General features: G+C 59.7%; 1 protein-coding gene across 2 annotated transcripts in view; it reads left to right on the forward strand.

The window, feature by feature from the left end:
• The window catches only part of LOC148138218 (integrin alpha-D-like), a 66,008-nt gene extending 38,740 nt beyond the window's left edge, over positions 1-27,268 (forward strand). The window contains exons 3-6 of one of the 2 annotated variants that reach the window (XM_087981806.1): positions 8,268-8,381; positions 9,256-9,357; positions 25,638-25,748; positions 27,053-27,268. In XM_087981806.1, the coding sequence (XP_087837932.1) occupies positions 8,268-8,381; positions 9,256-9,357; positions 25,638-25,748; positions 27,053-27,163 (438 nt within the window). In that variant the 3' untranslated portion in view covers positions 27,164-27,268. The remainder of the gene's footprint in view (positions 1-8,267; positions 8,382-9,255; positions 9,358-25,637; positions 25,749-27,052) is intronic. The other variant, XM_087981807.1, reaches the window with a different exon arrangement.
• The last annotated feature ends 549 nt before the right edge of the window (positions 27,269-27,817 follow it).

Consider the following 27,817-nt stretch of genomic DNA (forward strand, 5'->3'; position numbering starts at 1 on the left):
TCTGTCCCCCCTTCCCTCCCTCTGGGTCTCTCCCCCCTCGCCCTAAATCCCTGTCCCTCCCCCCCTCTGGGTCTCTCCCCCATCGCCCTCAATCCCTGTCCCTCCCTCCCTCTGGGTCTCTCCCCCATCGCCCTCAATCCCTGTCCCCCCCTCCCTCTGGGTCTCTCCCCCATCCCCCTCAATCCCTCCTCCTCCCTCCCCCTGGGTCTCTCCCCCATCCCCCTCAATCCCTGTCCCTCCCTCCCTCCGTCTGGGTCTCTCCCCCATCCCCCTCAATCCCTGTCCCTCCCCCCCTCTGGGTCTCTCCACCATCCCCCTCAATCCGTGTCCCTCCCTCTGGGTCTCTCCCCCATCCCCCTCAATCCCTGTCCGTCTCTCCCTCTGGGTCTCTCCCGCTTCCCCCTCAATCCCTGTCCCCCCCTCCCACTGGGTATCTCCCCCATCCCCCTCAATCCCGGTCCCCCCCTCCCTCTGGCTCTCTCCCCCATCCCCCTCAATCCCTGTCCCCCCCTCCCTCTGGGTCTCTCCCCCATCCCCCTCAATCCCTCCTCCTCCCTCCCCCTGGGTCTCTCCCCCATCCCCCTCAATCCCTGTCCCTCCCTCCCTCCGTCTGGGTCTCTCCCCCATCCCCCTCAATCCCTGTCCCTCCCTCCCTCCGTCTGGGTCTCTCCCCCATCGCCCTCAATCCCAGTCCCCCCCTCCCTCTGGGTCTCTCCCCCATCCCCCTCAATCCCTGTCCCCCCCTCCCTCTGGGTCTCTCTCCCCCATTCCCCTCAATCCGTGTCCCTCCTCCCTCTGCGTCTCTCCCCCATTCCCCTCAATCCCTGTCCCCTCCTCCCTCTGGGTCTCTCCCCCATCCCCCTCAATCCCTGTCACTCCCTCCCTCTGGGTCTCTCCCCCATCCCCCTCAATCCCTGTCCCTCCCTCCCTCCCTCTGGGTCTCTCCCCAATCCCCCTCAATCCATGTCCCCCCCTCCCTCTTGGTCTCTCCCCCATCGCCCTCAATCCCTGTCCCCCCCTCCCTCTTGGTCTCTCCCCCATCCCCCTCAATCCCTGTCCCCCCCCCCCCCCTCCCTCTGGGTCTCTCCCCCATCCCCCTCAATCCCTGTCCCTCCCTCTGGGTCTCTCCCCCATCCCCCTCAATCCCTGTCCCCCCTCCCTCTGGGTCTCTCCTCCACCGCCCTCAATCCCTGTCCCTCCCTCCCTCTGGGTCTCTCCTCCATCCCCCTCAATCCCTGTCCCCCCCTCCCTCTTGGTCTCTCCCCCATCCCCCTCAATCCCTGTCCCCCCCCCCCCTCCCTCTGGGTCTCTCCCCCATCCCCCTCAATCCCTGTCCCTCCCTCTGGGTCTCTCCCCCATCCCCCTCAATCCCTGTCCCCCCTCCCTCTGGGTCTCTCCCCCATCCCTCTCAATCCCTGTCCCTCCCTCCCTCTGGGTCTCTCCCCCATCCCCCTCAATCCCTGTCCCTCCCTCTGGGTCTCTCCCCCATCCCCCTCAATCCCTGCCCCCCCCTCCCTCTGGGTCTCTCCCCCATCTCCCTCAATCCCTGCCCCCCCCTCCCTCTCGGTCTCTCCCCCATCGCCCTAAATCCCTGTCCCTCCCCCCCTCTGGGTCTCTCCCCCATCGCCCTCAATCCCTGTCCCCCCCTCCCACTGGGTATCTCCCCCATCCCCCTCAATCCCTGTCCCCCCCTCCCTCTGGGTCTCTCCCCCATCCCCCTCAAACTCTGTCCCCCCTTCCCTCCCTCTGGGTCTCTCCCCCCTCGCCCTAAATCCCTGTCCCTCCCCCCCTCTGGGTCTCTCCCCCATCGCCCTCAATCCCTATTCCCCCCTCCCTCTGGGTCTCTCCCCCATCCCCCCTCAATCCCTGTCCCCCCCTCCCTCTGGGTCTCTCCCCCATCCCCCTCAATCCCTCCTCCTCCCTCCCCCTGGGTCTCTCCCCCATCCCCCTCAATCCCTGTCCCTCCCTCCCTCCGTCTGGGTCTCTCCCCCATCCCCCTCAATCCCTGTCCCTCCCCCCCTCTGGGTCTCTCCCCCATCCCCCTCAATCCCTGTCCGTCTCTCCCTCTGGGTCTCTCCCGCATCCCCCTCAATCCCTGTCCCCCCCTCCCACTGGGTATCTCCCCCATCCCCCTCAATCCCGGTCCCCCCCTCCCTCTGGCTCTCTCCCCCATCCCCCTCAATCCCTGTCCCCCCCTCCCTCTGGGTCTCTCCCCCATCCCCCTCAATCCGTGTCACTCAATCCCTCTGGGTCTCTCCCCCATCGCCCTCAATCCCTGCCCCCCCCTCCCTCTGGGTCTCTCCCCCATCTCCCTCAATCCCTGCCCCCCCCTCCCTCTGGGTCTCTCCCCCATCGCCCTAAATCCCTGTCCCTCCCCCCCTCTGGGTCTCTCCCCCATCGCCCTCAATCCCTGTCCCCCCCTCCCACTGGGTATCTCCCCCATCCCCCTCAATCCCTGTCCCCCCCTCCCTCTGGGTCTGTCCCCCATCCCCCTCAAACTCTGTCCCCCCTTCCCTCCCTCTGGGTCTCTCCCCCCTCGCCCTAAATCCCTGTCCCTCCCCCCCTCTGGGTCTCTCCCCCATCGCCCTCAATCCCTATTCCCCCCTCCCTCTGGGTCTCTCCCCCATCCCCCCTCAATCCCTGTCCCCCCCTCCCTCTGGGTCTCTCCCCCATCCCCCTCAATCCCTCCTCCTCCCTCCCCCTGGGTCTCTCCCCCATCCCCCTCAATCCCTGTCCCTCCCCCCCTCTGGGTCTCTCCACCATCCCCCTCAATCCGTGTCCCTCCCTCTGGGTCTCTCCCCCATCCCCCTCAATCCCTGTCCCTCCCTCCCTCTGGGTCTCTCCCCCATCCCCCTCAATCCCTGACCCTCCCTCCCTCGGGGTCTCTCCCCCATCGCCCTCAATCCCTGTCCATCCCTCCCTCTGGGTCTCTCCCCCATCCCCCTCAATCCCTGTCCCCCCCCTCCCTCTGGGTCTCTCCCCCATCCCCCTCAATCCGTGTCCCTCCCTCCCTCGGGGTCTCTCCCCCATCCCCCTCAATCCCTGACCCTCCCTCCCTCTGTGTCTCTCCCCCATCCCCCTCAATCCCTGTCCCCCCCTCCCTCTGGGTCTCTCCCCCATCCCCCTCAATCCCTGTCCCTCCCTTCCTCTGGGTCTCTCCCCCATCCCCCTCAATCCCTGTCCCCCCCTCCCTCGGGGTCTCTCCCCCATCCCCCTCAATCCCTCCCCCCCCCTCCCTCTGGGTCTCTCCCCCATCCCCCTCAATCCCTGTCCCTCCCTTCCTCTGGGTCTCTCCCCCATCCCCCTCAATCCCTGTCCCTCCCTCCCTCTGGGTCTCTCCCCCATCCCCCACAATCCCTGTCCCTCCCTCCCTCTGGGTCCTGACCCTCATGTCTCTTCTCCTGTTGTTTCTGGGAAGCGACGCTATCCCAGATGGATTCGTGGAAGGTCAGGCCTGATCTCGCGAGACTCTGGAATGGTTTGGATTATAATGCGAATGCCTTTCGGATGAGGTGGGGAACCACGTGGTGGGCTAGGGTAGGGGTCGGTGGGGAGCTGTATTTGCTCCTTTAACTCTGCATTGATTTATCTCCCTAGCTCTGCCCATTCTCCCCCCACCCCCCGGCTTGTTACCGGTTCCCTGGCCATGCGACTGTTTCTCTGGGTGTTGGAATTTTAATTAAGGATTTGATAAAAGTTGTGTTCTCACTGAGTCTCTGGGTAGCAGACGCTACCCAGGGCTCTGCAGTGAGGTCAGGAATGGACCTAACTGCACTCTGGCAGGAGTGTGGGGTCAGGGAGAGATGTGGACTCTCCTGTGTCCGAGTGACTGACATAACCAATATGATCTTGGCATCAGGGTATCCTCAGTTCAGGCTGACCGACTCTGAGCGAGCGAGTGTATCATGCACAGAGCTAATGGCTCATACCCCCTCATCCGGGCAGTGCCCTGGTAAACCCTCTTCGGCACCCCCTCCATATCCTTCCTGTAACGCAGTGACCAGATCCCCACACGATACTCTGTGTGGGACTTCACCGAAGCCTTCACAAAGCTGTGACATGACACCCTGCCTGTTGTACTCACTTCCCTCTGACCAATAAAGGTTCTGGATTAGAGTGCTGCTGGAAAAGCACAGCATCCAAGGAGCAGGAAAACCGAGGTTTCAGGCAAAAGCCCTTCATCAGGAATACTGTGCTGGGCTTTGCTTTCCCAGCGCCACACTCTGGCCTCCAGTCTCCAATCGCCAAATAAATCACCTTCATCAGACATGACTAGCCCCACACAAACGCTGTGCGCCCTGTCCCTCCCGGGAGCCCTGCTTTTCCAAATGCACATAATTCCTGGATTCCCGATGAAGGGCTTTTGCCCGAAACGTTGATTTTCCTGCTCCTCGGATGCTGCCTGACCTGCTGTGCTTTCCCGGCACCACTCTGATCTAGAAGCTGGTTTCCAGCGTCTGCAGCCCCTGCTTTTACCCTGACCGATAAATGCAAGGCATGTCACCCACCCTCTTTACTAATCGGTCAACTTTGCGTGGCCGCTTTCTGGACGAATGTAGACTTGGAGCCCAACACCCCTCTGTACATCAACACTGTTCAGGGTCCTGTCACTAACTCTGCACTTTTCCTTAACGTGTAATCTCCGAAAGTGCAGCACCTCGCACTTATTCAGATGAAACTCCCTCTGCCGTTTCTCTGCTCGTACCAGCGACTGATTGATATCCCACTGGGTTCTTTCTGAACCTTGCACACTCTCAACCACTGATCTTTGTACCATCTGCCATCTCACTAACCCACCCAACTACGTTTTCATCCAAGTCATATATATATATATATATATATATACATTTTTTGTTTTTCACCACAGAACAGGCCCTTCAGCCCACGATGTTGTGCCGACCATTGATCCTCATGTATGCACCCTCAAATTTCTGTGACCATATACACGTCCAGCAGTCTCTTAAATGTCCCCAATGACCCTGCCTCCACAACTGCTGCTGGCAACGCATTCCATGCTGTTTTAAAAAATTCTCAAGGTCAGGTTCGTAGGAGAGTAGTCTGACACAGAACAAACGACCAAGAGGCGAGTCTGCTAGAATATGGGCATTTTATTCCCCGCAGCGTCGCCACAACGGGTCTGGCTTATACTCACTCTACATGTTACCGGAACTGGGAGCCGTCAGTTCTCGTAGAGCGGTTGCCAACAACCCACGCTCGGCGGTTAAACGTAACCCCGGAGCAGACTCACCGAACTGGAGACTTTTCCAGCTGATATACTCTTTTCCAGATATAAACATTCATGTGAACAGCAGAGCAAGGCTAAAAAACACATTCCATTCTGGTTACATACAGATAAGAAGATTCACACGGGGAGGTGTGTAATAAGATTCACACGGGACTAAGCAACACCTCCATTCCGGTTAGATTCACACATGTATTGGGACATAATTTTTAACCGTTTCACCACATTCCACTGCTTGGCCCAATACATGTGTTACATTATGCTTAATTCAGTTCAATTCGTTTCAGTTAATTTCAGTTCAGTCAATTCAGTGTAGTTCAATTCAGCTCAGTTCAGGTCTGTTCAGTTCAATTCAATTGTGTTCAATTCAGTTCCGTCCATTTCAATTCAATTTAGCTCAGTTCCATTTTGTTCCGTTCAATTTGATTCAGTTCAGTTCCACTCAGTTCAGTTCAGTTCAATCCCATTCAATTCTGTTAACTCCGCTTCAGCCTTTTGGACATGCCCACATCCTCCGCTGTACCCCAGGCAAGGGGTTCTTCGGCAGGACTGGGATCCTCTCTCAAACAAACTGCCACGTACATGCCCACATCCATGCCATCCCGGGACGGTCGGGACCTCCACAGTTTGTTCTTCTGGTTTCTTAGTCTTTTTCCAAAACATTGTTCTGTATCAAAATCTCTCCTCAATTGCGATTGACCCTGCTCGACTACGCCAAATGTTTTAAAAAATTCTCAAGGTCAGGTTCGTAGGAGAGTAGTCTGACACAGAACAAACGACCAAGAGGCGAGTCTGCTAGAATATGGGCATTTTATTCCCCGCAGCGTCGCCACAACGGGTCTGGCTTATACTCACTCTACATGTTACCGGAACTGGGAGCCGTCAGTTCTCGTAGAGCGGTTGCCAACAACCCACGCTCGGCGGTTAAACGTAACCCCGGAGCAGACTCACCGAACTGGAGACTTTTCCAGCTGATATACTCTTTTCCAGATATAAACATTCATGTGAACAGCAGAGCAAGGCTAAAAAACACATTCCATTCTGGTTACATACAGATAAGAAGATTCACACGGGGAGGTGTGTAATAAGATTCACACGGGACTAAGCAACACCTCCATTTCGGTTAGATTCACACATGTATTGGGACATAATTTTTAACCGTTTCACCACACATGCTCTCACAACTCTCTGTGTAAAGAACCCGCCTCTGACATCCCCTCTATACTTTCCTCCAACCAGCTTAAAACTATCACCCCTTGTGTTAGCCATTTCTGCCCTGGGAAATAGTCTCTGGCTATCAACTCTGTCTACGCCTCTCATTATCTTGTATACCTCAATTAGGTCCCCTCTCCTCCTCCTTTTCTCCAATGAAAAAAGTCCGAGCTCAGTCAACCTCTCCTCATAAGATAAGCCCTCCAGTCCAGGCAACATCCTGGTAAACCTCCTCTGAACCGTCCCCAAAGCATCCACGTCTTTCCTATAATAGGGTGACCAGAACTGGACGCAGTATTCCAAGTGCGGTCTAACCAAAGTTTTATAGAGCTGCAACAAGATCTCATGACTCTTAAACCCAATCCCCCTGATAATGAAAGCCAAAACACCATATGCTTTCTTAACAACCCTGTCCACTTGGGTGGCCATTTTAAGGGATCTATGTACCTGCACACCAAGATCCCTCTGTTCCTCCACACTGCCAAGAATCCTATCCTTAATCCTGTACTCAGCTTTCAAATTCGACCTTCCAAAATGCATCACCTCGCATTTATCCAGATTGAACTCCATCTGCCACGTCTCAGCCCATCTCAGCATCCTGTCAATGTCCCGCTGCAGCCTACAACAGCCCTCTATACTGTCAACGACACCTCCAACCTTTGTGTCGTCTGCAAACGTGCTGACCCATCCTTCAATCCCCTCATCCAAGTCATTAATAAAAATTACAAACAGTAGAGGCCCAAGGACAGAGCCCTGTGGAACACCACTCACCACTGACTTCCAGGCAGAGTATTTTCCTTCTGCTACCACTCGCTGTCTTCTGTTGGCCAGCCAATTCCGTATCCAGAATTGCAGATGCGTGTATATACCACAAACAGCAGGGAGTCGCAGTCCAGATCCCGCGGAACACCTCACCAGTCACAGACTGGCCTTCCACAATTCCCCTTCAATGGGTGAGCCCATTCTGAATCCACACGGCCATTCCCCATAGATCCCATCTATCCTAACCTTCGGGATGAGCCTCCCAGCCTATCCAGTCTCTCTCTCTCTCTCAGCCCAACCCTCCAATCCTGGCCACATTCCTTGCATATCTTTCTCTGAACCCTTTCAAATTTTACACCGTTTTCCTTCTGAGAGGCGGGAGACCAGAGCACAGGCAAAATTCCTTCTTGTTGTAACCTGGACTGAACTCCACTCGGAGAACACCCGCTGCTCTACCCTCACCAAACACCTTCATCACCTCCGGAAGACAATCAGTCACCTTTCTCATTCCTGATGAAACGCTTCAGCCCAAAACATCGATTCTGCTGCCCCTCGGATGCTGCCAAACCTGCTGTGCTTTTCCAGCGCCACTCTCTGGACTCCAATCTCCAATCGCCGAATACCTCACCTTGGTCAGACATGACTAGCCCCACACAAAGGCCGTGCGCTCTGCCCCTCATCGGGCCCTGCTTTCCCAAATGCACATAATTCCTATCCCAAAGAGTCCTCTCCAACTGCGTCCAGCCACCGATGGGTGAGTCTCAGTGCTCGATGGTTTCCCTCTATGGTCCTCAGTTCACTGCTTGATTCAGAGGAGCTACATCAATGATGTGCCAGTCCGCAAGGGATTGGGCCCATGCTGAGGGAGCACACACAGCATGTTCATTCCCCGAACTAACCGCGGTCTGCGGGTCCTCGGCCAACTGAGCCCAAGTGACCAAGATCTCCCTGTGGTGTTCAATCCACTGAGACCACCAATCGCAGGGCCATTGCAAACTGACCCACCCCCCCATCACTCTGATATTCCCACTCAATGTCCGGAATGTTGCAGGACTGTGGGATCGCACCGTGCATTCTGCTGAGGTGTGACGTGTCCTACCTGCGGGGGCATGACAAGGTGATCTTCGATGTTCAGGGAGAGCTGAGGACTCAGGCCATTCCTCAGGTAAGAGCATCATCTCGGACCAGGAGCTGGGTGTAAAACCAACTGCATTTCGGCTGATGCTGACCACAGCTGGGGGGGGGGGATCAGAGGGTCAGTGCTGAGGGGGAGGGCGGGTCGGAGGGTCAGTGCTGAGGGAGTGGGCACTGACGGAGGGTCAGTGCTGAGGGGGTGGGCACTGTCGGAGGGTCAGTGCTGAGGGAGTGGGCCCTGTCGGAGGGTCAGTGCTGAGGGAGTGGGCACTGTCGGACGGTCAGTGCTGAGGGAGTGGGCACTGTCGGAGGGTCAGTGCTGAGGGAGTGGGCACTGTCGGAGGGTCAGTGCTGAGGGAGTGGGCACTATTGGAGGGTCAGTACTTAGGGAGTGGGCACTGTCGGAGGGTCAGTGCTGAGGGTGTGGGCACTGTCCGAGGGTCAGTGCTGAGGGAGTGGGCCCTGTCGGAGGGACAGTGCTGAGGGAGTGGGCACTGTGGGAGGGTCAGTGCTGAGGGAGTGGGCACTGTCGGAGGGTCAGTGCTGAGGGAGTGGGCACTGTCGGGGGGTCAGTGATGAGGGAGTGGGCACTGTCGGAGGGTCAGTGCTGAGGGGGTGGGCACTGTCGGAGGGTCAGTGCTGAGGGGGTGGGCACTGTCGGAGGGTCAGTGCTGAGGGAGTGGGCACTGTCGGGGGGTCAGTGCTGAGGGAGTGGGCACTGTCGGAGGGTCAGTGCTGAGGGGGTGGGCACTGTCGGAGGGTCAGCGCTGGGGGAGTGCCACACTGTCGGAGGGTCAGTGCTGAGGGGGTGCTCTGGTCAGAGTTGCCGTATTGTGGTTGTGTGATGTCTGGCCTGTACTGAGTTACAGATATTCATGTTGTGACTTTGCTCCATGTTTCACCAGAAGGTTAACCAGTTTAAGCTGGTTAGCAAGTTACGGCTCCGTTATGATGAGGATAAGTACGTGGACGTATCGAATGTGAACGATAACTTGAAGGAGTCAATGGTGAGTGCTGCCAGGGGGATATCAGCTCAATTCCCGAACTTTCACATCTAACACTCCCCAGCTACAGATTCAGGTATAAATCTTCGGAAATTGACCCAAGTCCCAGCGGGGTGGATAGAGCAAACGACCATAACATCCGGGCAAAATATAACCAGATCCCCCAGACAGGGAGTGGGCAGTCTATCCCAGATCCCCTTTACAGGGAGTGGGCAGTCTATCCCAGATCCCCTTTACAGGGAGTAGGCAGTCTGTCCCAGATCCCCTTTACAGGGAGAGGACAGTGTTACCCAGATCCCCTTTACAGGGAGTGGGCAGTCTATCCCAGATCCCCTTTACAGGGAGAGGACAGTGTTACCCAGATCCCCTTTACAGGGAGTGGGCAGTCTATTCCCAGATCCCCTTTACAGGGAGTGGGCAGTCTGTCCCAGATCCCCTTTACAGGGAGTGGGCAGTCTATCCCAGATCCCCTTTACAGGGAGTGGGCAGTCTATCCCAGATCCCCTTTACAGGGAGTGGGCAGTCTATCCCAGATCCCCTTTACAGGGAGAGGGCAGTCTATCCCAGATCCCCTTTACAGGGAGTGGGCAGTCTATCCCAGATCCCCTTTACAGGGAGAGGGCAGTCTATCCCAGATCCCCTTTACAGGGAGTGGGCAGTCTATCCCAGATCCCCTTTACAGGGAGAAGGCAGTCTATTCCCAGATCCCCTTTACAGGGAGAGGGCAGTCTATCCCAGATCCCCTTTAGAGGGATTGGGCAGTCTATCCCAGATCCCCTTTACAGGGAGAGGACAGTGTTACCCAGATCCCCTTTACAGGGAGAAGGCAGTCTATTCCCAGATCCCCTTTACAGGGAGTGGGCAGTCTATCCCAGATCCCCTTTACAGGGACTGGGCAGTCAATCCCAGATCCCCTTTACAGGGAGAGGGCAGTCTGTCCCAGATCCCCTTTACAGGGAGAGGGCAGTCTATCCCAGATCCCCTTTACAGGGAGTGGGCAGTCTATCCCAGATCCCCTTTACAAGGAGAGGGCAGTCTATCCCAGATCCCCTTTACAGGGAGAGGGCAGTCTGTCCCAGATCCCCTTTACAGGGAGTGGGCAGTCTATCCCAGACCCCCTTTACAGGGAGTGGGCAGTCTATCCCAGACCCCCTTTACAGGGAGTGGGCAGTGTTACCCAGATCCCCTTTACAGGGAGAGGGCAGTCTATCCCAGATCCCCTTTACAGGGAGAAGGCAGTCTATCCCAGATCCCCTTTACAGGGAGAGGTCTGTGTTACCCAGATCCCCTTTACAGGGAGAGGGCAGTCTATCCCAGATCCCCTTTCCAGGGAGTGGGCAGTCTATCCCAGATCCCCTTTACAGGGAGAGGACAGTCTTACCCAGATCCCCTTTACAGGGAGAAGGCAGTCTATTCCCAGATCCCCTTTACAGGGAGTGGGCAGTCTATTCCCAGATCCCCTTTACAGGGAGTGGGCAGTCTATCCCAGATCCCCTTTACAGGGAGAGGGCAGTCTGTCCCAGATCCCCTTTACAGGGAGTGGGCAGTCTATCCCAGATCCCCTTTACAGGGAGTGGGCAGTCTATCCCAGATCCCCTTTACAGGGAGTGGGCAGTCTATCCCAGATCCCCTTTACAGGGACTGGGCAGTCAATCCCAGATCCCCTTTACAGGGAGAGGGCAGTCTGTCCCAGATCCCCTTTACAGGGAGAGGGCAGTCTATCCCAGATCCCCTTTACAGGGAGTGGGCAGTCTATCCCAGATCCCCTTTACAGGGAGTGGGCAGTCTATCCCAGATCCCCTTTACAGGGAGTGGGCAGTCTATCCCAGATCCCCTTTACAGGGAGAGGGCAGTCTATCCCAGATCCCCTTTACAGGGAGTGGGCAGTCTATCCCAGATCCCCTTTACAGGGAGAGGGCAGTCTCTCCTAGATCCCCTTTACAGGGAGTGGGCAGTCTATCCCAGATCCCCTTTACAGGGAGAGGGCAGTCTATCCCAGATCCCCTTTACAGGGAGAGGGCAGTCTATCCCAGATCCCCTTTACAGGGAGAGGGCAGTCTGTCCCAGATCCCCTTTACAGGGAGAGGACAGTCTATCCCAGATCCCCTTTACAGGGAGTGGGCAGTCTATCCCAGATCCCCTTTACAGGGAGTGGGCAGTCTATCCCAGACCCCCTTTACAGGGAGTGGGCAGTGTTACCCAGATCCCCTTTACAGGGAGAGGGCAGTCTATCCCAGATCCCCTTTACAGGGAGAGGTCTGTGTTACCCAGATCCCCTTTACAGGGAGAGGGCAGTCTATCCCAGATCCCCTTTCCAGGGAGTGGGCAGTCTATCCCAGATCCCCTTTCCAGGGAGTGGGCAGTCTATCCCAGATCCCCTTTACAGGGAGAGGACAGTGTTACCCAGATCCCCTTTACAGGGAGAAGGCAGTCTATTCCCAGATCCCCTTTACAGGGAGTGGGCAGTCTATCCCAGATCCCCTTTACAGGGAGTGGGCAGTCTATCCCAGATCCCCTTTACAGGGAGAAGGCAGTCTATTCCCAGATCCCCTTTACAGGGAGTGGGCAGTCTATTCCCAGATCCCCTTTACAGGGAGTGGGCAGTCTATCCCAGATCCCCTTTACAGGGAGTGGGCAGTCTATCCCAGATCCCCTTTACAGGGAGTGGGCAGTCTATCCCAGATCCCCTTTCCAGGGAGTGGGCAGTCTATCCCAGATCCCCTTTACAGGGAGAGGACAGTGTTACCCAGATCCCCTTTACAGGGAGAAGGCAGTCTATTCCCAGATCCCCTTTACAGGGAGTGGGCAGTCTATTCCCAGATCCCCTTTACAGGGAGTGGGCAGTCTATCCCAGATCCCCTTTACAGGGAGAGGGCAGTCTGTCCCAGATCCCCTTTACAGGGAGTGGGCAGTCTATCCCAGATCCCCTTTACAGGGAGTGGGCAGTCTATCCCAGATCCCCTTTACAGGGAGTGGGCAGTCTATCCCAGATCCCCTTTACAGGGAGAGGGCAGTCTATCCCAGATCCCCTTTACAGGGAGTGGGCAGTCTATCCCAGATCCCCTTTACAGGGAGAAGGCAGTCTATTCCCAGATCCCCTTTACAGGGAGAGGGCAGTCTATCCCAGATGCCCTTTAGAGGGATTGGGCAGTCTATCCCTGATCCCCTTTACAGGGAGAGGACAGTGTTACCCAGATCCCCTTTACAGGGAGAAGGCAGTCTATTCCCAGATCCCCTTTACAGGGACTGGGCAGTCTATCCCAGATCCCCTTTACAGGGAGAGGGCAGTCTGTCCCAGATCCCCTTTACAGGGAGAGGGCAGTCTATCCCAGATCCCCTTTACAGGGAGTGGGCAGTCTATCCCAGATCCCCTTTCCAGGGAGAGGGCAGTCTATCCCAGATCCCCTTTACAGGGAGAGGGCAGTCTGTCCCAGATCCCCTTTACAGGGAGAGGACAGTCTATCCCAGATCCCCTTTACAGGGAGTGGGCAGTCTATCCCAGATCCCCTTTACAGGGAGTGGGCAGTCTATCCCAGACCCCCTTTACAGGGAGTGGGCAGTGTTACCCAGATCCCCTTTACAGGGAGAGGGCAGTCTATCCCAGATTCCCTTTACAGGGAGTGGGCAGTCTATCCCAGATCCCCTTTACAGGGAGAGGACAGTGTTACCCAGATCCCCTTTACAGGGAGAGGGCAGTCTATCCCAGATCCCCTTTACAGGGAGTGGGCATTCTGTCCCAGATCCCCTGTACAGGGAGAGGGCAGTCTGTCCCAGATCCCCTTTACAGGGAGTGGGCAGTCTATCCCAGATCCCCTTTAGAGGGAGAGGGCAGTCTATCCCAGATCCCCTTCACAGGGAGAGGGCAGTCTATCCCAGATCCCCTTTACAGGGAGTGGGCAGTCTATCCCAGATCCCCTTTACAGGGAGAGGGCAGTCTATCCCAGATCCCCTTTACAGGGAGTTGGCAGTCTATCCCAGATCCCCTTTACAGGGAGAGGGCTGTCTCTCCCAGATCCCCTTTACAGGGAGAGGGCAGTCTGTCCCAGATCCCCTTTACAGGGAGAGGGCAGTCTATCCCAGAACCCCTTTACAGGGAGTGGGCAGTCTATCCCAGATCCCCTTTACAGGGAGAGGGCAGTGTTACCCAGATCCCCTTTACAGGGAGTGGGCAGTCTATCCCAGATCCCCTTTACAGGGAGAGGGCAGTCTATCCCAGATCCCCTTTACAGGGAGAGGGCAGTCTATCCCAGATCCCCTTTACAGGGAGTTGGCAGTCTATCCCAGATCCCCTTTAGAGGGATTGGGCAGTCTATCCCAGATCCCCTTTACAGGGAGAGGGCAGTCTATCCCAGATCCCCTTTACAGGGAGAGGGCAGTCTATCCCAGATCCCCTTTACAGGGAGAGGGCAGTCTATCCCAGATCCCCTTTACAGGGAGAGGGCAGTCTATCCCAGATCCCCTTTACAGGGAGAGGGCAGTCTATCCCAGATCCCCTTTACAGGGAGAGGGCAGTCTATCCCAGATCCCCTTTACAGGGAGAGGGCAGTCTATCCCAGATCCCCTTTACAGGGAGAGGGCAGTGTTACCCAGATCCCCTTTACAGGGAGAGGGCAGTCTATCCCAGATCCCCTTTACAGGGAGAGGGCAGTCTATCCCAGATCCCCTTTACAGGGAGTGGGCAGTCTATCCCAGATCCCCTTTACAGGGAGAGGGCAGTCTATGCCAGATCCCCTTTACAGGGAGAGGGCAGTCTATCCCAGATCCCCTTTACAGGGAGAGGGCAGTCTATCCCAGATCCCCTTTACAGGGAGTGGGCAGTCTATCCCAGATCCCCTTTACAGGGAGTGGGCAGTCTATCCCAGATCCCCTTTACAGGGAGAGGACAGTCTATCCCAGATCCCCTTTACAGGGAGAGGGCAGTCTATCCCAGATCCCTTTACAGGGAGAGGGCAGTCTATCCCAGATCCCCTTTACAGGGAGTGGGCAGTGTTACCCAGATCCCCTTTACAGGGAGTGGGCAGTCTATCCCAGATCCCCTTTACAGGGACTGGGCAGTCTATCCCAGATCCCCTTTACAGGGAGTGGGCAGTCTATCCCAGATCCCCTTTACAGGGAGAGGGCAGTCTATCCCAGATCCCCTTTACAGGGAGAGGGCAGTCTATCCCAGATCCCCTTTACAGGGAGAGGGCAGTCTATCCCAGATCCCCTTTACAGGGAGAGGACAGTCTATCCCAGATCCCCTGTACAGGGAGTGCGCAGTCTATCCCAGATCCCCTTTACAGGGAGAGGGCAGTCTGTCCCAGATCCCCTTTACAGGGAATGGGCAGTCTATCCCAGATCCCCTTTACAGGGAGAGGGCAGTCTATCCCAGATCCCCTTTACAGGGAGAGGGCAGTCTATCCCATATCCCCTTTACAGGGAGTGGGCAGTCTATCCAGATCCCCTTTACAGGGAGAGGGCAGTCTCTCCTAGATCCCCTTTACAGGGAGTGGGCAGTCTATCCCAGATCCCCTTTACAGGGAGAGGGCAGTCTATCCCAGATCCCCTTTACAGGGAGAGGGCAGTCTCTCCTAGATCCCCTTTACAGGGAGAGGGCAGTCTCTCCTAGATCCCCTTTACAGGGAGTGGGCAGTCTATCCCAGATCCCCTTTACAGGGAGAGGGCAGTCTCTCCTAGATCCCCTTTACAGGGAGAGGGCAGTCTATCCCAGATCCCCTTTACAGGGAGAGGGCAGTCTATCCTAGATCCCCTTTACAGGGAGTGGGCAGTGTTACCCAGATCCCCTTTACAGGGAGTGGGCAGTCTATCCCAGATCCCCTTTACAGGGAGTTCGTTTCCTGACGCTCCTTGGCACATTGATGCTGTGTCGTGATCCTGAATCCCTCGTGTTTGGTTGACTGCATGGTCACGTGGATCTGGAATCCCAATTCATGCCCCATATCCCTGTCTCGTATCCCAGTCCCGTATATTTGTCTCATATCTCTCCCCCATTTCCCTGTCCCATTCCCTTGCACATGTCCCCGTCCCATATCCCTTCCTCATATCCGTAACTCTGCCCCATGTCCCTGTCCCATAAACACGGCCCCATATTCCTGTCTCATAAAGCCTGTCCCATATCGTTGTCCCTTATTCCTGTTCCATATTCCTATCTCATATCCCTGTCCTTTAACCCTGTCTCATATCTGTGTCCTGTATTTCTGTCTATACCATTTTCCCAAATTCCTGCCCCATATCCCTCTCCTATATCTGCGTACTCTATCCCTGTCCCATAATCCTGTCCCATATCCCTGTCCCATATCCCTGTCCCATATCCCTGTCCCATGCCCCTGTCCCATATCCCTGTCCCATATCCCTCTCCTATATCTGCGTGCTATACCCCTGTCCCATAGGCCTATCCCACATCCCAATCCCATAACCCTGTCTCATATCCCAATCCCATAACCCTGTCCCATATCCCAATCCCATAACCCTATCCCACATCCCAATCCCATAACCCTGTCCCATATCCCAATCCCATAACCCTGTCCCATATCCCAGTCCCGTACCCCTGTCCCATAGGCCTATCCCATATCCCTGTCCCATATCCCTGTCCCATACCCCTGTCCCATAGGCTTATCCCATATCCCAGTCCCATAACCCTGTCCCACATCCCAGTCCCATAACCCTGTCCCATATCCCAATCCCATAACCCTGTTCCATATCCCAATCCCATAACCCTATCCCACATCCCAATCCCATAACCCTGTCCCACATCCCTGTCCCATAACCCTGTCCCACATCCCTGTCCCATAACCCTGTCCCATATCCCAGTCCCATAACCCTGTCCCACATCCCTGTCCCATAACCCTGTCCCACATCCCTGTCCCATAACCCTGTCCCATATCCCTGTCCCATAACCCTGTCCCACATCCCAGTCCCATAACCCTGTCCCATATCCCAATCCCATAACCCTGTCCCACATCCCAGTCCCATAACCCTGTCCCACATCCCTGTCCAATAACCCTGTCCCATATCCCAGTCCCATAACCCTGTCCCATATCCCAATCCCATAACCCTGTCCCATATCCCAGTCCCATAACCCTGTCCCATATCCCAATCCCATAACCCTGTCCCATTTCCCAGTCCCATAACCCTGTCCCATTTCCCAGTCCCATAACCCTGTCCCATATCCCAGTCCCATAACCCTGTCCCACATCCCTGTCCCATAACCCTGTCCCATATCCCTGCCCAATAACTCTGCTCCATATACCTATCCCATGACCCTGTCCCATACCCATGGGTGGCACAGTGGTTAGCACTGCTGCCTCACAGCGCCAGAGACCCGGGTTCAATTCCCGCCTCAGGCGACTGACTGTGTGGAGTTTGCACGTTCTCCCCGTGTCTGCGTGGGTTTCCTCCGGGTGCTCCGGTTTCCTCCCACAGTCCAAAGATGTGCAGGTCAGGTGAATTGGCCATGCTAAATTGCCCATAGTGTTAGGAGAAGGGGTCTGGGTGGGTTGCTCTTCGGAGGGTCAGTTTGGACTTGTTGGGCCGAAGGGCCTGTTTCCACACTGTAAGTAATCTGATCTAATCTAATATCTGTGTCCGGTATCCGTGCCCCGTATCGCTGTCCCCGATGCCTGTCCCCGTTTCCCTGTCCCCTATCCCTGTCCCCTGTCCCCTATCCCTGTCCCCTATCCCTGTCCCGGTATCCCTGTCCCCTGTCCCCTATCCCTGTCCCCTATCCCTGTCCCCTATCCCTGTCCCCTGTTCCCTATCCCTGTCCCCTATCCCTGTCCCGGTATCCCTGTCCCCTATCCCTGTCCCCGTATTCCTGTCCCCTGTCCCCTATCCCTGTCCCCTATCCCTGTCCCGGTATCCCTGTCCCCTGTCCCCTATCCCTGTCCCCTATCCCTGTCCCCTATCCCTGTCCCCTGTCCCCTATCCCTGTCCCCTATCCCTGTCCCGGTATCCCTGTCCCCTGTCCCCTATCCCCGTCCCCTATCCCTGTCCCCTATCCCTGTCCCCATATTCCTGTCCCTGTTTCCCTGTCCCCTATCCCTGTCCCCTATCCCTGTCCCCTACCCCTGTCCCCTATCCCTGTCCCCTGTCCCCTATCCGTGTCCCCTATCCCTGTCCCGGTATCCCTGTCCCCTGTCCCCTATCCCTGTCCCCTATCCCTGTCCCCTATCCCTGTCCCCGTATTCCTGTCCCCTATCCCTGGCCCCTGTCCCCTATCCCCGTGTCCCTGTCCCCTGTCCCCTATGCCTGTCCCCTATGCCTGTCCCCTATCCCTGTCCCCGTATCCCTGTCCCCTGTCCCCTATCCCTGTCCCCTGTCCCCTATCCCTGTCCCTGTATTCCTGTCCCCTATCCCTGTCCCCTATCCCTGTCCCCGTATCCCCGGCCCCTGTCCCCTATCCCCTGTCCCCTGTCCCTGTCCACTCTCCCCTGTCCCCTATCCCTGTCCCCTGTCCCTGTCCCTGGGTCAGGCTGGGCCCCCTCCCATTACAGTCTATTCCCCACTGTTGTGACTCTCTCCCCTGTCCCCTGTCCCCTGTCCCCTATCCCTGTCCCCTGTCCCCTGTCCCCTGTCCCCTGTCCCCTATCCCCTATCACTGTCCCCTATCCCTGTCCCCTATCCCTGGCCCCTGTCCCCTGTCCCCTGTCCCTGGCCCCTGTCCCTGTCCCCTGTCCCCTGTCCCCTGTCCCCTGTCCCTGGCCCTGGGTCAGGCTGGGCCCCCTCCCGTTACAGTCTCTTCCCCACTGTTGTGACTCTCTCCCCTGTCCCTGTCCCCTGTCCCCTGGCCCCTGTCCCCTGTCCCTGTCCCCTCTCCCCTGTCCCCTATCCCTGTCCCCTGGCCCCTGTCCCTGGGTCAGGCTGGGCCCCCTCCCGTTACAGTCTATTCCCCACTGTTGTGACTCTCTCCCCTGTCCCTGTCCCCTGTCCCCTGTCCCCTATCCCTGGCCCCTGTCCCCTGTCCCCTGTCCCCTGTCCCCTGTCCCCTGTCCCCTATCCCTGTCCCCTGTCCCCTGTCCCCTGGCCCCTATCCCTGGCCCCTGTCCCCTGTCCCCAGTCCCCTGTCCCCTGTCCCCTATTCCTGGCCCCTGTCCCCTGTCCCCTGGCCCCTATCCCTGGCCCCTGTCCCCTGTCCCCAGTCCCCTGTCCCCTGTCCCTGTCCCCTATCCCTGGCCCCTGTCCCCTGTCCCCTGTCCCCTGTCCCCTGTCCCCTATCCCTGTCCCCTATCCCTGGCCCCTGTCCCCTGTCCCCTGGCCCCTATCCCTGGCCCCTGTCCCCTGTCCCCAGTCCCCTATCCCTGTCCCCTATCCCTGGCCCCTGTCCCCTGTCCCCTATCCCTGTCCCCTATCCCTGGCCCCTGTCCCCTGTCCCCTGGCCCCTATCCCTGGCCCCTGTCCCCTGTCCCCAGTCCCCTATCCCTGTCCCCTATCCCTGGCCCCTGTCCCCTGTCCCCTATCCCTGTCCCCTATCCCTGGCCCCTGTCCCCTGTCCCCTGGCCCCTATCCCTGTCCCCTGTCCCCTGTCCCTGGCCCCTGTCCCCTGTCCCCTATCCCTGTCCCCTCTCCCCTGTCCCCTGTCCCCTGTCCCTGTCCCCTATCCCTGGCCCCTGTCCCCTGTCCCCTATCCCTGTCCCCTGTCCCCTATCCCTGTCCCCTGTCCCCTGTCCCCTGTCCCCTATCCCCTGTCCCTGTCCCCTGTCCCTGTCCCTGGGTCAGGCTGGGCCCCCTCCCATTACAGTCTATTCCCCACTGTTGTGACTCTCTCCCCTGTCCCCTGTCCCCTATCCCTGTCCCCTATCCCTGTCCCCTGTCCCCTATCCCTGTCCCCTATCCCTGTCCCCTGTCCCCTGTCCCCTGTCCCTGTCCCCTGGCCCCTGGCCCCTATCCCTGGCCCCTGGCCCCTGTCCCTGTCCCCTGTCCCCTGTCCCCTGTCCCTGGCCCCTGTCCCCTGTCCCCTGTCCCCTGTCCCCTGTCCCCTGTCCCCTGTCCCCTGTCCCCTGTCCCCTGGCCCCTGTCCCCTGTCCCCTGGCCCCTGTCCCTGTCCCCTGTCCCCTGTCCCCTGTCCCCTGTCCCCTGGCCCCTGTCCCTGTCCCCTGTCCCTGTCCCCTATCCCTGTCCCCTATCCCTGTCCCCTGTCCCCTGTCCCCTGTCCCCTATCCCTGTCCCCTGTCCCCTGGCCCCTGTCCCCTGTCCCTGTCCCCTGTCCCCTGTCCCCTGTCCCCTGGCCCCTGTCCCCTGTCCCCTGTCCCCTGGCCCCTGTCCCCTATCCCTGTCCCCTGTCCCCTGTCCCCTATCCCTGTCCCCTGTCCCCTGTCCCCTATCCCTGTCCCCTGTCCCTGTCCCCTATCCCTGTCCCCTATCCCTGTCCCTGTCCCCTGTCCCCTGTCCCCTGTCCCTGCCCCTGTCCCCGCCCCTGTCCCCTGGCCCCTGTCCCCTGTCCCTGTCCCCTGTCCCCTGTCCCTGTCCCCTGTCCCCTGTCCCCTGTCCCCTGGCCCCTGTCCCCTGTCCCCTGTCCCCTGTCCCCTGGCCCCTGTCCCCTGTCCCCTGGCCCCTGTCCCCTGTCCCTGTCCCCTGTCCCCTGGCCCCTGTCCCCTGTCCCCTGGCCCCTGTCCCCTGTCCCTGTCCCCTGTCCCCTATCCCTGTCCCCTGTCCCCTGTCCCCTGTCCCCTGGCCCCTGTCCCCTGTCCCCTATCCCTGTCCCCTGTCCCTGTCCCCTGTCCCCTGTCCCCTGTCCCTGTCCCCTGGCCCCTGTCCCCTATCCCTGTCCCCTGTCCCCTGGCCCCTGTCCCCTGTCCCTGTCCCCTGTCCCCTGGCCCCTGTCCCTGGGTCAGGCTGGGCCCCCTCCCGTTACAGTCTCTTCCCCACTGTTGTGACTCTCTCCCCTGTCCCCTGTCCCTGTCCCCTATCCCTGTCCCCTGTCCCTGTCCCCTGTCCCCTGGCCCCTGTCCCCTATCCCTGTCCCCTGTCCCTGTCCCCTGTCCCCTATCCCTGTCCCCTGTCCCCTGTCCCCTGGCCCCTGTCCCCTGTCCCTGTCCCCTGTCCCCTGTCCCCTGTCCCCTGTCCCTGTCCCCTGTCCCCTGTCCCCTGTCCCCTGTCCCCTGTCCCTGGCCCCTGTCCCCTGTCCCCTGTCCCCTGTCCCCTGTCCCCTGTCCCCTGTCCCCTGTCCCTGTCCCCTGTCCCTGTCCCCTGTCCCCTGTCCCCTGGCCCCTGTCCCCTGTCCCTGTCCCCTGTCGCCTGTCCCCTGTCCCCTGTCCCCTATCCCTGTCCCCTGTCCCCTGTCCCCTGTCCCTGTCCCCTGTCCCCTATCCCTGTCCCTGTCCCCTGTCCCCTATCCCTGTCCCCTGTCCCCTGTCCCCTGGCCCCTATCCCTGGGTCAGGCTGGGCCCCCTCCCGTTACAGTCTCTTCCCCACTGTTGTGACTCTCTCCCCTGTCCCTGTCCCCTGTCCCCTGTCCCCTGTCCCCTATCCCTGGCCCCTGTCCCCTGTCCCCTGTCCCTGTCCCCTGTCCCCTATCCCTGGCCCCTGTCCCCTGTCCCCTGTCACCTGGCCCCTGTCCCCTGTCCCTGTCCCTGGCCCCTGTCCCCTGTCCCCTGTCCCCTGTCCCCTATCCCTGGCCCCTGTCCCCTGTCCCCTGTCCCCTGGCCCCTGGCCCCTATCCCTGTCCCTGGCCCCTGTCCCCTGTCCCCTGTCCCCTGTCCCCTATCCCTGGCCCCTGTCCCCTGTCCCCTGTCCCCTATCCCTGGCCCCTGTCCCTGTCCCCTGTCCCCTGTCCCCTGTCCCCTATCCCTGGCCCCTGTCCCCTGTCCCCTGTCCCCTATCCCTGGCCCCTGTCTCTGGCCCCTGTCCCTGTCCCCTGTCCCCTATCCCTGTCCCCTGGCCCCTGGCCCCTATCCCTATCCCTGGCCCCTGTCCCCTGTCCCCTGGCCCCTGTCCCTGTCCCCTGTCCCTGTCCCCTGTCCCCTGTCCCTGGGTCAGGCTGGGCCCCCTCCTGTTACAGTCTATTCCCCACTGTTGTGACTCTCTCCCCTGTCCCTGTCCCCTGTCCCCTATCCCTGTCCCCTGTCCCCTGTCCCCTGGCCCCTGTCCCCTGTCCCCTGTCCCCTGTCCCCTGTCCCCTATCCCTGGCCCCTGTCCCTGTCCCCTGGCCCCTGTCCCCTGTCCCCTGTCCCCTGTCCCCTGTCCCTGTCCCCTGTCCCTGTCCCTGGGTCAGACTGGGCCCCCTACCATTACAGTCTCTTCCCCACTGTTGTGACTCTCTCCCCTGTCCCCTATCCCTGTCCCCTGTCCCCTGTCCCCTATCCCTGTCCCCTGTCCCCTGTCCCCTGTCCCCTGTCCCCTATCCCTGTCCCCTGTCCCCTGTCCCCTGTCCCTGTCCCCTGTCCCCTGTCCCTGGGTCAGGCTGGGCCCCCTCCTGTTACAGTCTATTCCCCACTGTTGTGACTCTCACCCCTGTCCCCTGTCCCCTATCCCTGTCCCCTGTCCCTGTCCCCTGTCCCCTGTCCCCTGTCCCCTGTCCCTGGGTCAGGCTGGGCCCCCTCCCATTACAGTCTCTTCCCCACTGTTGTGACTCTCTCCCCTGTCCCTGTCCCCTGTCCCCTGGCCCCTGTCCCCTGTCCCTGTCCCCTGTCCCTGTCCCTGGGTCAGGCTGGGCCCTCTCCCGTTACAGTCTATTCCCCACTGTTGTGACTCTCTCCCCTATCCCTGTCCCCTGTCCCCTGTCCCCTGTCCCCTGTCCCCTGTCCCCTGTCCCCTATCCCTGTCCCCTGTCCCCTATCCCTGTCCCCTGTCCCCTGGCCCCTGTCCCCTGTCCCCTATCCCTGTCCCCTGGCCCCTATCCCTGGGTCAGGCTGGGCCCTCTCCCGTTACAGTCTATTCCCCACTGTTGTGACTCTCTCCCCTGTCCCTGTCCCCTGTCCCCTGTCCCCTGTCCCCTGTCCCCTGTCCCCTATCCCTGTCCCCTGTCCCCTATCCCTGTCCCCTGTCCCCTGTCCCCGATCCCTGTCCCCTGTCCCCTGTCCCCTATCCCTGTCCCCTGTCCCCTATCCCTGTCCCCTGTCCCTGTCCCCTATCCCTGTCCCCTGTCCCCTGGCCCCTATCCCTGTCCCCTATCCCTGTCCCTGTCCCCTATCCCTGTCCCCTGTCCCCTATCCCTGTCCCCTGTCCCCTGTCCCCTATCCCTGTCCCTGTCCCCTATCCCTGTCCCCTGTCCCCTGTCCCTGTCCCCTGTCCCCTGGCCCCTATCCCTGTCCCCTATCCCTGTCCCTGTCCCCTATCCCTGTCCCCTGTCCCCTGTCCCTGTCCCCTGTCCCCTGGCCCCTGTCCCCTGTCCCCTATCCCTGTCCCCTATCCCTGTCCCCTATCCCTGTCCCTGTCCCTGTCCCCTGTCCCCTGTCCCCTGTCCCCTGTCCCCTGTCCCCTATCCCTGTCCCCTGTCCCCTGTCCCCTGTCCCCTGTCCCCTGGCCCCTGTCCCCTGGCCCCTGTCCCTGGGTCAGGCTGGGCCCCCTCCCGTTACAGTCTCTTCCCCACTGTTGTGACTCTCTCCCCTGTCCCCTGTCCCCTGTCCCCTGTCCCCTATCCCTGTCCCCTATCCCTGTCCCCTGTCCCTGTCCCCTGTCCCCTGTCCCCTGTCCCCTATCCCTGTCCCCTATCCCTGTCCCTGTCCCCTGTCCCCTGTCCCCTGTCCCCTATCCCTGTCCCTGTCCCCTGTCCCCTGTCCCCTGTCCCCTGTCCCCTATCCCTGTCCCCTGTCCCCTATCCCTGTCCCCTGTCCCCTGTCCCCTGGCCCCTATCCCTGTCCCCTCTCCCCTGTCCCCTATCCCTGTCCCCTATCCCTGTCCCCTATCCCTGTCCCCTGTCCCCTGTCCCTGTCCCCTGTCCCCTGTCCCTGTCCCTGTCCCCTATCCCTGTCCCCTATCCCTGTCCCCTGTCCCCTATCCCTGTCCCCTGTCCCCTGGCCCCTATCCCTGTCCCCTATCCCTGTCCCCTATCCCTGTCCCCTATCCCTGTCCCCTATCCCTGTCCCCTGTCCCCTGTCCCTGTCCCCTGTCCCCTATCCCTGTCCCCTGTCCCCTATCCCTGTCCCTGTCCCCTGTCCCCTGTCCCCTGTCCCCTGTCCCCTGGCCCTGGGTCAGGCTGGGCCCCCTCCCGTTACAGTCTCTTCCCCACTGTTGTGACTCTCTCCCCTGTCCCCTGTCCCCTATCCCTGTCCCCTATCCCTGTCCCCTTTCCCTGTCCCCTGTCCCCTGTCCCCTGTCCCCTGTCCCCTGTCCCTGTCCCCTGTCCCCTGTCCCTGTCCCCTGTCCCCTGTCCCCTGTCCCCTATCCCTGTCCCCTGTCCCCTATCCCTGTCCCCTATCCCTGTCCCCTGTCCCTGTCCCCTGTCCCCTATCCCTGTCCCCTATCCCTGTCCCCTGTCCCCTGTCCCCTGTCCCCTGTCCCCAGTCCCCTATCCCTGTCCCCTGGCCCCTGTCCCCTGTCCCCTATCCCTGGCCCCTGTCCCCTGTCCCCTGTCCCCTATCCCTGTCCCCTGGCCCCTGTCCCCTATCCCTGTCCCCTGTCCCCTGTCCCCTGTCCCCTGGCCCCTGTCCCCTATCCCTGTCCCTGTCCCCTGGCCCCTGTCCCCTGTCCCCTGTCCCCTGTCCCTGTCCCCTGTCCCCTGTCCCCTATCCCTGTCCCCTGGCCCCTGTCCCCTATCCCTGTCCCCTGTCCCCTGTCCCCTGTCCCCTATCCCTGTCCCCGTATCCCCGGCCCCTGTCCCCTATCCCTGTCCCCTGTCCCCTGTCCCCTGTCCCCTGTCCCCTGTCCCTGTCCCCTGTCCCCTGTCCCCTATCCCTGTCCCCTGGCCCCTGTCCCCTATCCCTGTCCCCTGTCCCCTGTCCCCTGTCCCCTATCCCTGTCCCCGTATCCCCGGCCCCTGTCCCCTATCCCTGTCCCCTGGCCCCTGTCCCCTATCCCTGTCCCCTGTCCCCTGTCCCCTGTCCCCTATCCCTGTCCCCGTATCCCCGGCCCCTGTCCCCTATCCCTGTCCCCTGGCCCCTGTCCCTGGGTCAGGCTGGGCCCCCTCCCGTTACAGTCTATTCCCCACTGTTGTGACTCTCTCCCCTGTCCCTGTCCCCTGTCCCCTGTCCCCTGTCCCCTATCCCTGGCCCCTGTCCCCTGTCCCCTGTCCCCGTATCCCCGGCCCCTGTCCCCTATCCCTGTCCCCTGTCCCCTATCCCTATCCCTATCCCTGTCCCCTATCCCTATCCCTGTCCCCTGTCCCCTGTCCCCTGTCCCCTGTCCCCTATCCCTGTCCCCTATCCCTGTCCCCTCTCCCCTGTCCCCTATCCCTGTCCCCTGTCCCTGGCCCTGGGTCAGGCTGGGCCCCCTCCCGTTACAGTCTCTTCCCCACTGTTGTGACTCTCTCCCCTGTCCCTGTCCCCTGTCCCCTATCCCTGTCCCCTTTCCCTGTCCCCTGTCCCCTGTCCCCTGTCCCCTATCCCTGTCCCCTGTCCCTGTCTCTGGCCCCTGTCCCCTGTCCCCTATCCCTGTCCCCTGTCCCCTGTCCCCTATCCCTGTCCCCTATCCCTGTCTCTGGCCCCTGTCCCCTGTCCCCTGTCCCCTGTCCCCTGTCCCCTATCCCTGTCCCCTATCCCTGTCTCTGGCCCCTGTCCCCTGTCCCCTATCCCTGTCCCCTGTCCCCTATCCCTGTCCCCTGTCCCCTATCCCTGTCCCCTGTCCCCTGTCCCCTATCCCTGTCCCCTGTCCCCTATCCCTGTCCCCTGTCCCCTGTCCCCTATCCCTGTCTCTGGCCCCTCTCCCCTGTCCCCTATCCCTGTCCCCTGTCCCCTATCCCTGTCCCCTGTCCCCTATCCCTGTCCCCTGTCCCCTGTCCCCTATCCCTGTCCCCTGTCCCCTATCCCTGTCCCCTGTCCCCTGTCCCCTATCCCTGTCTCTGGCCCCTCTCCCCTGTCCCCTATCCCTGTCCCCTATCCCTGTCCCCTATCCCTGGCCCCTGGCCCCTATCCCTGGGTCAGGCTGGGCCCCCTCCCGTTACAGTCTCTTCCCCACTGTTGTGACTCTCTCCCCTGTCCCTGTCCCCTGTCCCCTGTCCCCTGTCCCCTGTCCCCTGTCCCCTATCCCTGGCCCTGGGTCAGGCTGGGCCCCCTCCCGTTACAGTCTCTTCCCCACTGTTGTGACTCTCTCCCCTGTCCCCTGTCCCCTGTCCCCTGTCCCTGGCCCTGGGTCAGGCTGGGCCCCCTCCCGTTACAGTCTCTTCCCCACTGTTGTGACTCTCTCCCCTGTAGATCGAGACCGAGGTGGAGGTGCTGGTGGCTGCTGACAACCTGCTGGAGATTGTTGCTGGGAGTGTGGCTGGCCTCCTCCTGCTGGTGATCTGCTGCGTTGTCCTTTACAAGGTGGTACCCGTCACCATCAGGGTGGGGCTGGGGAATACTGAGGGGAAGGGCTGCAGGGAGATGGTTACTGGGGAGTCCTGGAAATCCTACAAGTTCAGGGATACAGCAGCTGTCCGGTCAGACAGCATCGAGAGCGCGGTCTGGGGTTGATGAAGGACAGAGTGCAGGGAGCGAGAGGGTCGAGAGGGTGTAGTCACGCGACGGAGTGGCGGGGTGGGGTGGGGGGGGGGGGGGGGGGGGTCCACGGGAAGGAGTGAATATAGTGGGAGCGTTGAGCCCTTACTCTGAGCCGTCTGGTCTCAGACTGTCACTGAAGGGAATACATCCTCCCCAATCCTTCTCCCGTTAAACCCTCAGGTATGTTTCAGTCAGGTCGCCTGCGATTTATCCCAACTCCAACCACTGGAGGCACTGCCTTCGGTGCCCGGTCAAGAAGGTAGGGCCTGTATTCACCAGAGTTCGGGGAAGATGGGAGAGCAGCAGAATCAGGAGCCTGCCCTCCTTCTCTCCATCACCCCCCTCCCCTTCCTCCACCCAACCTTGGTCCTGATGTTTGTTGTGGTGGGGGGGGGGGTAACTGTGGGGCTGGGGGGAGACCGGGTGGCAAGGAGGAAGGTTGAACCGGTGAGTGAATTGCTTGTTCAGAACCAATCACATTGCCGTTACAGAGCTCCCCCTCCTCACCCTTACACTCCCCTCCCTCAAACCCCCAGCACCCAGTGGCCACCCACTCGACTCTGAGTCAACGCCCTCACTGACTCTGAGGTCAGATTGTGGAGCAGTAACAAACCAGCACGGGGCGTGGGTGATGCTGGTTCCCAGGGGGGCATCCTGGGATGAAGAAACAGCTGGAACTCCAAACAGGACCCCATTGGGGACCTGGGTCAGGTCAGGTGACCAGTGGGTTGTGAGGGGATTTGGGGGAGGGGGGGTGTCATCATCCAGACCTGAGTAACAGAACCCCCTGAAGCTTCCTCTGCCCCCTCCTCCGCACCCCAGCGCAGCAGAGGGGCATTGGGATAGGTCATTCTGACCTCAGGAACTTCCTACCTCCTGCACCCATTATGCCCCCACAAATGTAATTCAGAGAGAGACTTGTGGGGGGCCCCAGTGGTTGAGCAGGTCATGGTGATGTGAAATGTTAAGTGAGGGTTAAACGCCCCTGAACACTCTGCCAGTCTCTCTGTGACTCCACAGCCCTCTTTACAACTTGTTAACTAACTCGATTCCTTCCCCTCTAAGCCTGCCACGCCCTGGCAGGGCCAGTCTTGATGATCTGACCCTTGAACTCTGACCTTTTCCAGGTGGGATTCTTCAAGCGGAAGAAAGCGTCTGGGGACAAGGACCAACTCCAAGAGGATTCCCCGCCTGCGACAGAGGGGTCAGCAGCTGAGGCAGCGACCGCACCGAGCTGAGGGAAAGTGGCGGGTTTCTGGCCTGATCCCACTGTCTGCAGTTGGAATAACCCACATGCAACATCTCCCAAGGCTGAGTCCAAAACCAATAAAGTGATAGATTGAAATGAAGCGGGAGTGCGAACTGCGAATGATTGATCAAAATGGAGTGTTTCTGCCTCTCCCAAATGTTAAAGATAACACATCAGCAGGTCCGGGTCCAACAGCTGGATTACCTGGAATATTGTGGGCGGCACGCTGGCACAGTGGTTAGCACTGCTGCCTCACAGCGCCAGAGACCCGGGTTCAATTCCCGCCTCAGGCGACTGACTGTGTGGAGTTTGCACATTCTCCCCGTGTCTGCGTGGGTTTCCTCCGGGTGCTCCGGTTTCCTCCCACAGTCCAAAGATGTGCAGGTCAGGTGAATTGGCCATACTAAATTGCCCGTAGTGTTAGGTAAAGGGTAAATGTAGGGGTTTGGGTGGGTTGCGCTTCGGCGGGTCGGTGTGGACTTGTTGGGCCGAAGGGCCTGTTTCCACACTGTATGTAATCTAATCTAAACGAATAACCTGGTGTCATGTGACTTGCCAATTTTGTTCAGCCCAGTCCAACAGCAGCCCCTCCACATCACCCCCGACATAACGCTGAGCTGCTCAGATACCTGCCTTTATCTCC

Source organism: Chiloscyllium plagiosum, unplaced genomic scaffold (assembly GCF_037043375.1).
Source record: "Chiloscyllium plagiosum isolate Xiang-an unplaced genomic scaffold, Cpla_swu_hap1 HiC_scaffold_41, whole genome shotgun sequence".
In the NCBI taxonomy this organism is placed as follows: Eukaryota; Metazoa; Chordata; class Chondrichthyes; order Orectolobiformes; family Hemiscylliidae; genus Chiloscyllium; species Chiloscyllium plagiosum.